The sequence below is a fragment of the Xenia sp. Carnegie-2017 genome, unplaced genomic scaffold (genome assembly GCF_021976095.1).
Source record: "Xenia sp. Carnegie-2017 unplaced genomic scaffold, XeniaSp_v1 HiC_scaffold_22, whole genome shotgun sequence".
NCBI classification, from domain to species: Eukaryota; Metazoa; Cnidaria; class Anthozoa; order Malacalcyonacea; family Xeniidae; genus Xenia; species Xenia sp. Carnegie-2017.
The window spans coordinates 5,186,217-5,197,527 of NW_025813485.1; the positions used below are offsets into that span (position 1 = coordinate 5,186,217).

At 33.5% G+C, this 11,311-nt stretch overlaps 2 protein-coding genes across 2 annotated transcripts; both read right to left on the reverse strand.

Annotated features, from left to right (window-relative positions):
* Window positions 1-49: 49 nt before the first annotated feature.
* LOC124446230 (protein Spindly-like) lies at window positions 50-4,490 on the reverse strand. Its single transcript, XM_046997058.1, has 9 exons — window positions 4,208-4,490; window positions 2,484-2,999; window positions 2,261-2,365; window positions 1,908-2,018; window positions 1,609-1,749; window positions 1,243-1,352; window positions 889-1,082; window positions 349-770; window positions 50-259 (listed from the first exon to the last, which is right to left on the reverse strand). The coding sequence occupies exons 1-9, from the start codon at window positions 4,373-4,375 to the stop codon at window positions 182-184; spliced, it is 1,845 nt and encodes a 614-aa protein (XP_046853014.1). The 5' UTR covers window positions 4,376-4,490; the 3' UTR covers window positions 50-181.
* An 811-nt stretch (window positions 4,491-5,301) lies between these two features.
* On the reverse strand, window positions 5,302-11,259 carry LOC124446910 (UBX domain-containing protein 7-like). The gene is made up of 11 exons (XM_046997794.1): window positions 11,065-11,259; window positions 10,575-10,648; window positions 9,826-9,897; window positions 9,576-9,685; window positions 9,351-9,497; window positions 8,441-8,531; window positions 7,409-7,462; window positions 6,985-7,073; window positions 6,219-6,645; window positions 6,066-6,148; window positions 5,302-5,845 (listed from the first exon to the last, which is right to left on the reverse strand). Exons 1-11 carry the CDS (start codon window positions 11,256-11,258, stop codon window positions 5,669-5,671), a joined length of 1,518 nt encoding a protein of 505 aa, XP_046853750.1. The 5' UTR covers window position 11,259; the 3' UTR covers window positions 5,302-5,668.
* Between the last annotated feature and the right edge of the window lie 52 nt (window positions 11,260-11,311).

An 11,311-nucleotide genomic window follows, 5' to 3' on the forward strand; every position in this document is an offset into this window, starting at 1 on the left:
TTTGAATCAGATGGTAAGATGATTTGAAATAAACTTTGGAAATAAAAGATTGAATAAGGAAAAAACCTTTATTCGTGATGAACAGTAAATGACATATGATATCACATTATTTAAATGTCTGATATAACACAAAGTGAAGAAGTACACCACAATCCTTGAATTAAGCAAAAGAATAAAGTATTTATTGCTGTTGACACTCGTTCTTAGAAGCATTTTTCTTTACATGAATAACGCGCTTCGGTTTAACAGTTTTTAGAACCTGTAAATAAAAAACCATTCTTACTTTCGCTTTCTACGTAAGACAGCCCACAATCTATTGTACGGTCAGAAAATTATATGACACATTACCTCATTTTGTACAGTTTCCAATTCTTTCAAGACATTGCCACTAGGCTCTTCAGTTTGTATATTCTCTTTTCTATCGGCAGGTTTACAAGCGTTCATTTCAGAAGGTACATTATTGTCGTTTTCCGTGGTGACAACTTTTTCAAACTTAAAGTTTAAACTGCTGTCCGACTTCGTCATCAATACAGAATGATTCCTGTCGTCATGGCAAAACTTGCTTGATTCTGTTATGGCTGCACTTTGCTGTTTGCCCTCCACCACAGCTGATGCGTTTATAGGTTGTAAAATCTTACCTTCTTGTGGAAACTCTCTTTTTTTCTTTGAATCATCAAGCTTTGCAAACAGATTTTTGTCTTTCCACAGCGATGGTTTCACATTTTCACTTTTTAGAGGAGTAATCTCAGGTGATTTTTCTTGATTACCAACTGAATGAATAATTGAATATTGATGCCAGACAGCCATATGAACATATGACCAGTATATATATTTAATCTCAATAACATTTGTTTAGGTTCACGTAACTGAAGAGGAAATTTACATTACCTTCTTTGAGTTGTTTTAATTTCATGCTATATTCATTGTTCTTTATCTGTAATCGTACACACTCCAACTTAAACTTTTCCATTTCAACTTCGACTGAATGGAGTTGTGACTCCACCTGACGTCTTTTGTCAGTCTCTCCGGTTAGCTTCATCATTAAAACTGAATTCTTGGACTTTAAATTTTCAATTACCTCACTAAAAGGCAAAAGCGTAAAACATTACAAAAGTTGTATCACGCGAAACTAGATTTTCTTCAGGCACACATATTTAAAGCTGAAAATTACAATACTATTTTTACGCCCCGTACACACAAATTATAAATTACACGAATGAATCGAGAAAAGCTAGACCTTACTCTAAACTTCTAGTTTCTTCTTGAAGATAAATGACATAATCTTTTTTTTCTTTAAAGTCACTAAAGACATCATGAAATCTTTGAAGCCTTGAGTTCATTCCCAATCCATTCTGCAAATATCAATGAATCAAAAATTTACGAAATTTTTACGTTAAACGTTTCATCGTGTACAGCATGAAATGAGATTCCATGATTCATAAGTCGTCAAAATATAGCTGCGGTTAACGTATGTGAAAAAATGTAATCATTCAACGCACAATTACAATGAAGTGAGTTAGAAAGACCATTGGTACTGCATTCAATCACATCAGTCAAAAACGTTTCCTAACTAAAATGCTTGTGGCTCTTGATAAGTATAAAATACACCTTTTCTTTTTTTAATTCCTCAATTTTAACATGAAGATTTTGAATCTCGTTTTTGCTTTGAAGAAGAGCAACTTCGAGTCTTTTTATTTGAGAGCTGTCAGCTTGATTGCCAGCCATTGCTAACATTGGTAGAATTCGAGTCTAAATAAAAAAGCAACTGACAAACCATGTTTTATCAACACCCATGGTAATCAAAGTATTTACAGTTAAAATTATATGCACTTAAAAAAATCACACATTTCAAACAGAATGCGATTATCAAAAGGCGTCAAGAGATTCAAGACTGTTATTTTCTATACCTTCATTTCAATGAGTTGCTTTTTAGTAATTTGGTAAGTAGTTGACAAGGATTTATACTTTTCACTTAGAACATTATGCTTTTGTTCCATTTCTATCCTCTTGTCTTCAACCTGTAAAACACAGTTTTTATCATCAAAACAATTTGCATGCACCGACTAAACTACTTTCACAAGAACAATATGTAGCAATGACAATCATAATATGCTTTTAATCGAAATATGCAGTCGCTAAAATGTAAACTTAAACGTATGTTAAACTCTAGTAATTGCTATATGCGCAAGCATGTTGAAATGCAATCAATAGAAGGATAAAACATAAAACGATTAAATAAATAATACTGAATCATACACACTTCACCAAATAAGGAATTTCCCTTTTCTTTATGCGAACGATTCATAGCTTCAGCTTTTAGAATGGAATTTTCTACTTGAAGTTCAGACAAATGTTGACGACATTCCTAAATATAAGAACAAATCAAACTTCTGTTCGATAACTCCAGCGAAAACAATTAAACATGATTAAATTTTCAATGCACGCATGATATGTAAATGAACTAAACTAATTTTTTTTTTTACCTGCAGGGAATCAAACCATATCTTTCCTTGACTACAGGTTTCCTCTAAATCCTTTTTTAAATTAGCAACATTTTCCTTCAAACATTGCCTGTCAAAAATAACTTGTTCTTTCTCAGCGTTTATGTCATCCAAAACAATCTTCAACTCGTCATTTTCGAATTTTTTCATAGAACATTCTTCCTTGACGCCTTCTAGTTGTGACTCCAATGAGCTCAATTCCTTCAATTTCTTGGAATATCTATGAGCTTCAGCTAGCAATTCTTCTTGTTTAGCAATTTTTGCCCTTAGCTGCTCATTAACCAGCGCATCTTTCTCGAGTTCAGAGTGTAAAGATTCAATTTCTGCACGAAGCTCGCTCATCTTCCTGTTATTAATATTTTCCTGGCGAGCTAACTCCTGTTTCACATTTTGTTCTACTTTCTCCTTGGTTAGCTCAATTTCATTAGCAAAGCTTTGCTGAACCAGCTTTTCTTGATCAAACTTCAGTTGAAGACTGTAGTTTTCTTGACGTAAAATCTAAATCAAACGATCATGGATACGTTAGTCTATTTGTTTTACTTTCTTGATTTTGCAAAACACGTGTTAGCACTATATGAATGACTCCCTGCCCTAACTTATTTAAAAACAGAAATGCTATTTTCAAGCTAGGAACAACGACTGCAGCTTCTCCTCAATCCCCTTCTCTTCGTCACTAATGAGCCTCATGCTTGCACTGATAAAATTGGCTTGAGGTAAATTGCAGATAAACACAACTTGAATAATTTTTCTCAACACTCCTTCTATACAGATTTTTTGGATTTCAAACCATTTAAAATTTTTGTAAGTCACACAGAAGTCTTTCACAGGAGCAAAATAACACTATCCTATTTTATCAAATAGCAACATTCCCAACTTGCCAGAACCAATTCAAGAGTTAGTTGTGGTCATGAATATTAACGATAAAAGAAAAACAAAATTTGTTGTTGAAAATTCAATATAAAATTGCATTTTTACTTATTACTTGAATTATGTTTTAACATAAATTACAAGTGTGAAGATCAAATTTTGAAAATATACATTATGCATGCCACAAGATCTCCTTAGAAATCTCATGCTTTAATGACTAGCCCCCCGATGTTATATAGTGTCCGCCACTGTCTTCCATGGTACTTTGTGTTTTTTACTTGTTGACTGCAGTGCTTCAGTTGAATTTGGATATCTCCAATGAACATATGGTGTTTATATGCTTGGTTTACTTCTATTACTTTCCTTACCCTTACTTTTTGCTATAATGGTATATCTTTGTGTTGATTTGCTTTGTGAATTACTATATTACATCTTCTTTTTTGGTTGGTTGAAAGATCTACCTTTCAGGTAAATGTCTTGAAAGTTTAAAATTTGTGGCCTGTTCTGAAGATAACTAACTAAATCTCTCTCATGACATAATGATTTTTCAATAAAAAAGCATTTAGCAAAAGCAATCTCTCTCATGACATAATGATTCAATATTTGCCAGCTATCATTACGTTACAGGTCCATGCAGTGCATAGTTAGCTTCCACTTTGTAAAAGTGTTCTTGCTGTAATGAGTTTTTTCACTTCATCAACAAAATGGGATGGGGGATGAAAATGAAATATGGATGAAATGCACATAATATTAGTATTGGATAATTAATCCTGTTTTTCATGACTAGTCCCTTAATTAAAATGTTCGTTAAGACACGGTGATATAGAATAATAAAATACCTCTATCTCTTGCAAATGCGACTCCTGCAGTCGTTCTAGCTCATGATTAAGGTCGTTGTTTCTTTGCACCATCTCGTTCACGACTTCACCGGAAAGTTTCAATTGTTTTTCCTTATCTTTTAATTCCAACTTCATCGCTTCGATTTGTGAATTTAATTGCATCTCCATATTTAAGTTACTTACAGAATTTATAACAGTCAACCAACTAAAAGAAAAATAATGAGATGAAAATAAATAACAATGAGCTTGTTCTGGCTTGTTTACTTTAGCATTGAAAGTCAAATATGGCGGTTTTGAATCGATCGAAATATGAACCAATCAAATTGGACGCGAATACCATAATCAGAGGGGGTGCGTATAAATTAAATTCTTGCTAATAATGAAAGACTGATAAACTAGTGGAGTTAAACATTAAAAGTTAAAGCTGAAAATTCAAGCATGAACGTACAGATAATTTTATTTCAATTTAAATCTTTTACTTAAGAATAGTGCAAGCGTATGAATGTTTTTTAAGTGGTCAGTGGTCAGAGCACTGCACCGGCACCGCAGAGGTCATGGGTTCGAATCCCGTTGAGTCACCTGATTTTTTCAGGTCCTGAGACGATTGCTTAAATTGTCCAGCTAAGTGCGAAGATCATATCTCATTTAATAGTGCAAGCATACGATAGAAGATAGAATGAGTAAAAATGGGAGGAGTTCAAAATGAAAGGTGACGATGAGTTACGTCAATGGTATGCCATGGCCATGACCTATTGGCCATAAGTTGCGTTGTGTGGTAATAAGGGACCATGAGATACGCCAAGTGATAAACCATGATCAGCCACGTTGTATTATGATAGGAGACGATGAGGTACGCCAAGTTACAAGCAATGATAACCTCATAAGTTAGGTTGTATGTTAGGGGACGATGAGATACGCCAAGTGATAAGCCATGATAAGCTGCGTTGTATGATGATATGGGATTATGAGATTTGTCCAGTGATATGCCATGACAAGTTACGAAATGTGATGATAGGGTACGACGAAGTACATCAAGTGATAAATCATGATAAGTTACGTTGTATGATGATAGGTAGTGTTAAGTTACAGCTTGCTTTCACAGTGCTTTGCTACTTATTTTTATCCTCTTTAAAAAAATTTCACTACATTCAATTGACTTATTTATACAAGTAATAAACATAAAGGCCTCATTCACACTCGTTTGTTTTCAACAGGAAACGAAACTTATTCAACATGGAACCGCTTTCATCCGTTCACACGATGACGAAGAAATAAGACATTAAGTTTTGTAAGAATTTTTGATACAAATACGTGTGGACGGACGCCATGTTCATAGTTAGAAAGTTGCATTTCCAAATCCTGATGTTCGGTCGCTTAAAATGGCCGATTAAGCAACCAAAGCAGGACCCGAACTCTTATTTTGTAACCAAATATTTCTCTAGACACATGAATCTGATAAATCTACGTAGGACTATCGTGGTATCTTTCTTGTACAAAAACAGTTTCTCTAGGAAAAAGTCCAACTTCCTTTAATGAAAGATTATGATCCATATAAGAAAGCTTTCTTCGAGGAAAGCTGGTAACTAGCTCGAATCTTTCATTGGAATAGCTTTGACTTTGAACGTATTTGATTAGATTCTAGAAAAGAAAAAGAGGCTTTTATTTTGAACGGGTAAACCATGTAAAAATTGGCTAAAATCGCGCTAATTCATTAGCTGAAATCATTTCCTGAAAAAACATTCACATAGCAGTAAAAAATTTTTTCTCAAAAATTTTAATTTCAAACTGAAGAACTACAAAGCAAACATAAATTTATGCCAAAAAGCTAAAGCTTAAAAACAAACGAAATCTTGCTTACCAATAGTGGTGCTCCAGCGTGAAATGCTTTCTGTTCACGTTTTCCATCGGGATATCTTAACATTATCTGCGTTTTTTCAAACACTGCAAAACATATAAATTGTCAATAAGCACGCATGAATTTTCAATAAACTCTACATTCTAAGAGTAATACCATTTTCGTCGTTATGGTCTTCATTACTCTCGAAGAAGTTACTTTCTTGTTGTGAACTTTTTATTTCAGAAAATGTTTTTCCAATTGAAACATGATTCTGTTTACACCCGACATCATCTGCCATCCTTTGATTGTTATTGTGTGATATATCTTTGCTATCAAAATTTCCGAAACTACTTTTGCTAGTGTTTTCTTTCCCCGCCTTTTCTCCCATAATATAAGATTCTTCTGTGTCCGTTGCAGCTTGTTCCGAATCTGATTCAGAGGCCGTAAACTCAGTTAGATTGTCGTCATCCTCATCGTGAAGTTTATCGGAAACCTTGTCACTTTTATCATTGTAATTTGTTGTTTCGGTAGAAATATCTTGTAGAGAAGCAGCAATGGCCGCTCGTAACTGAGATTCCTCTGATGCATCAATGATACTTTCCTAGAAACAAAGCTGCAAAATCATATATGTATGTATAGCTCACCAGATTGTTAGAATTATTCATATTTTCGGGAAAAATCGCGAGACAATCTTTAATCGCTCGTTGTAATTACTGTACTATAAAAGTCAACCAAAACTAGAAATGGATAACAAGCGAAAAGAGCTTTTTTTACACGAATAACTTGTTTTAGAATTATATTTATCAAAATCGACAAAAACCCGACGTTCGATATTAAAGCTATCGTCAAGAAGCCCACCCCAACTCCATCCTTAAGATCAAAAAGCCATGACCAGGTAGTTAACTAGTTTCAATAGTAAAGTTTGGTAAATATATGTTACCGTATTATCCGTTTTTTGTCTTTTTCTTGGAGGAGGTAAACAGCCAATAGACTCCTTTCCAAATGAATGATTCAGGAGAAATTCTGTGGCTACAGCATGAAGTCAAGTAACATAGTAACTAACCAATGTTGGAGAAGAGTTGAACACAAAAACTTGAACGTGGTAAAGATAAAGATAAAGTGGTACAAATAAGGACAAAGTGGTAGCTACAGATTAAGGATAAAGTGCAAACAATTTTGCTGGATGGCAACGATAGAATTAACCAAATTAATCCAAACAGCAAGGTTCTAATTCATACAAAGCCATGGACAAAATATATTTGCAACTGACCTTCCACACGAGTAACAATATTGAAACAATAATAAAAATCATAAAAAATAAAACCAATTTTGATAGATTCCTAAGTATCAAGGTACGTACTAACCAACTTCACAAAAAGATTGAGCATCGACAGTATCCCACTCAACTAGTCTTTCACCTTAAAAGAAAAAAGTTGAAAAACTTGCGAAGAAAATCATCTGCAACAATGTCATTGTTAACAAAAGTTTCAAAGCCACCAAAGTCATTGTTCGCTAGCTTCTTCAATGTTTCTTTTTTATAAGTTCTTTTTCATCTATGAAGCTAACTTGTGCATCTAAAACTTCGCATAAACGCACCTTTACGCTTACCTGTAGAAAATGTTTTTCTAAATCCTAATATTTACGTACAACAATTATGAAGTAGTGGAATACGTAATTGTAACAAGCTGTACGAAAACAAACCGTTTAATCAATGTTTGCACAAGAGATATGTCCTTTTCAACGTAAAATGACCACATTATCAACCACAGTACTATACAAAATTTTGTAGATGTAGATCGTCCAGGTTAGTAGAGCCCTAAAGTCCTGACTGACGTTTCGACAACAACAAAAACAGTCCTTCTCTGGACTCTACAAACCTGAACGATCTACATCTACAAACGTGTAACGATACTCCCGGGTTCAAACCATTTACTATATAATATTTTACCAGTTATGATGACATGACAACTAAAAGCATAGTGCAATAAAATATTTCACCGAATATGACAACATGATTACTATAAGCGGAATAGTGTCCCCTAATTGGAGATGTCCCATAGATAGAAGTTTTATTATTACGATTTCGTTATGTGGAATTCGAATAGGGACCTAAAAAAGTGCCCAATTAATAAAGGATGTCCGCTTTAATGCAGGTTCGACCGTATTTACCATATTGTCAATACAAAATTTCACAAAAAAATGAACACAAAAATTGCACATTGACACAATCAGTAAGTTCGATATAACTCATAGAGCCATCCATATTCTCAGAACTATTACAGTATTTTCGTAGTTTTCAAACAACAGATCTTTAAAAATGTAAACAACAATGCAAAAAGCTTTGCATTCAGAACACACGTGGTCTGCTCACTCTGCTAAAAAATTTATATCTTTACCTGTTCTAGGATCAAGAACACCCAAGTGTGGATATTTAGTCACATGATAAAACTGCACATATCTATCTCCATCATCACTATCATGATACACCTATATACAAAGTAGTCTATTAAAAAATTTGCTTCATTCTAAACAAAATAAAATGTCAAAAATGGCTATGTTAATGAGGGAGAGATGCAGATTTTTCTAAAGGGTACATTGTTGGTGCCAGGGCCTGGGGCAATTAAGCTTACAGATAACAAAAAATTGCAAAATGAAAATGTTATTAGCTTTTAAGAATTTTTTACTAAGTTAAGTAAATTATGAATCCTGTTTGTAAGCTTTATATTACTTCTTTAAATAATCAAGAAAGCTTCATAAATATGCATCCAAATATTACCAACGACAAGTGAAACACAAATACAACAGTTGCTTTCACACATGACAAACAAGGGAAAAGAAAATGAAGCCCAAACTGAGTTGACATGACAAAGTAACAACTTACTTTGCGTTAAGAATTTATTTCAATTTTACTGTTTCAATGAAAACGGGCATGGTAGTAACTCAATTGCAAATAGTGGTGGTATAAAATATGTAATTGTCTTTGAAATGATAAATTCCACTTTTTGCTCAATCTTACTGCACAATTTTCTCACCTCTCCTACTATTATAATAATAGTCTACAATAAACAATACCATTTTATAATTTTTCTTGGGGGTGCACACCCCCAGGAAATCCTCCCCTGATGTTAATTAATGAGCAATAGCTGATGCAATTGTTTAAGCTGTCACATTCATTGGTATCATCCCATCACTTTTTGATGAGTTTAACAGGTGAAACTTGGAGACATTTTAAGTTTAACTTGTTATAAACCAACATAAAAAAATATGTATATCAAAAATTATGATTTGATAATCATTTATAGTCACCTGCCAGAGTATAAAATGTTCTGCAATTATATTCCTAACTGAACTGTTGCTCCAGACATCTCTGTTTAACATCTGACACCGGAATTCTGTGCTATCTTGAATGTTCACAATCAACCACTTTCTGTCTTTCTCTCCAGCTAATTTGGCCTATTGACACCAAAGTATTTTTGTTAGGAAAACATACCTACCCACAAAAGACAAGATCTACGCTAATATTATACTCACTGAGTCAAATGTTCCCTTGTGTATAATATCTAAGGGTGGTTTAAAAAGATCTTCGAGGGTTTTACGTTTGGTTGAAGTCATATTTCCACTTAAAAGTTTCTCTTGCTCCTCTGCAACAAAAATAAATTTGGAAAAGATCATATAATCCTCATATTCGCCTCAATGTAAAGTAAAAATTGAACTCGCATGCAACACTCTGATCAACATGAAAAATATAGCTGCAAAATTAAGTTTATAACAATACACATACTTGCTTCAGCTTGGAAATCCCTAAATGCATCAAATACACCACGATTTCCACCACGTTTCTGACGAGGAGTTGCTGTTAACAATATAATAATATGCACAAAAAGTCACCAAAGTAAAATTGATATCTACCCATGATAAAGTTGTGGGAGATTATAGGTGGTACCATCTTTCAAAAGTGAAAAACCTTTGATCAATGTTGGTCTTACTATTTATATTTTCAATGTATAAACTTTTCTTGTCAACAAACAAGTTAATATGTTACTTTATAAAATAAACACAATGAAACACATGCGCTAATTGGTCTAGAGCTGAGTTCGCATTATCCAGTGCAAAACACATCTGAGCTCAACCAATCAAATCAATCTAAACAATCAATCAGTCAAAGAGAATTTGCAAATAAATCATGAATACATTTTAGAGGAAAAATTAAAATGTTTGTCTTTTTCACATTATTCTTATTATATAAAAGAAATAAAAGATGTTTTTTGTGTTTGCACTCGCTTAAGCAAACCTCTGAGATGTTTGTGAGAACTCTTGAGCATGCGCAACACTCGACCTTCGGTCTTGGGCTTGCATTGATCTGCTCTCGAGTTCTCCCAAAGGCCTATCAACTTTCGACAACAGGTCACTATGTTTTCACCAAATTATCAACAGCACATTAAACAAATGTCTGTGGGGGTTAAAAAATAATCCCAAACTCTAAACAAATGTAGAAGTAATCATCATGCTAGCCTATTTTTCTGTCTTTACCTCTCTTGAAGTTGAATGGGCCATCAACCAAAACACCTCTTTTTTGTGGAATTGGAGCTCGTACTTCATTCTCCCTATGTTTTCATGGAATTTTCAACATTTCACTTAAATCATTCTGGACATAGTGTTATGTTGATTTCAAAATAAGAAACTCATTAAGTGATAATTAAGCCATTTACATTACTTGAAATGTTTGCAAAATATAGTCACAATTTAAAAGGCAATTTTAAAACATAAAATTCAGATGCCAGAGAAATTGCAGAATAAGTGTCCACACTCTAAGTTTCACAAATATCGATTAATAAACCAATTCTTAAAAACGAAGATACTAATGAGAAAAGAATAAAATGAAAGGGCATTTGCAATTTCAAGATAACATTTCATTCTAGCGTTAATTTTTTTATCATAAGCCATGACAATCGATTTTAGATTTCAGAATATAAAATGTCATGAAATATGATGTAAATCATGTCATAAAAAAATAACATACCCAATATTTTGATGACTCGTTGTCTCTCCTTTTGAACAGTTTTGCGGGGATCCTCCATCTTCTAAATGCATGCCAATTGCCATATCCAAGTTTCCATTGCAAATATTTAATAATGATGAAGCTCTTTCCTTGTCGGCGCCAGTAACGTTAACAAATTGTTCTATCAAGAAAGATAGTTCTCGTTCCTTTTCCATATTGGATATCACTCCAGTGATCAAGTCATTCACGGTCAGTGGTTCGCGCGCTC

Excerpts from the sequence above, each read along its gene's own strand:
- LOC124446230 (XM_046997058.1), bottom strand. The coding sequence starts at position 4,375 with ATGGAGATGCAATTAAATTCACAAATCGAAGCGATGAAGTTGGAATTA. Across the intron at positions 2,366-2,483 it reads TATGGTTTGATTCCCTGCAG|GAATGTCGTCAACATTTGTC; the intron begins GTAAAAAAAAAA and ends TCTTATATTTAG. Across the intron at positions 260-348 it reads TGGAAACTGTACAAAATGAG|GTTCTAAAAACTGTTAAACC; the intron begins GTAATGTGTCAT and ends TTTTATTTACAG.
- LOC124446910 (XM_046997794.1), bottom strand. The coding sequence starts at position 11,258 with ATGGAAAAGGAACGAGAACTATCTTTCTTGATAGAACAATTTGTTAAC. Across the intron at positions 9,498-9,575 it reads ACAAGGGAACATTTGACTCA|GCCAAATTAGCTGGAGAGAA; the intron begins GTGAGTATAATA and ends TGGTGTCAATAG. Across the intron at positions 8,532-9,350 it reads AACATTTTATACTCTGGCAG|GTGTATCATGATAGTGATGA; the intron begins GTGACTATAAAT and ends CTTTGTATATAG.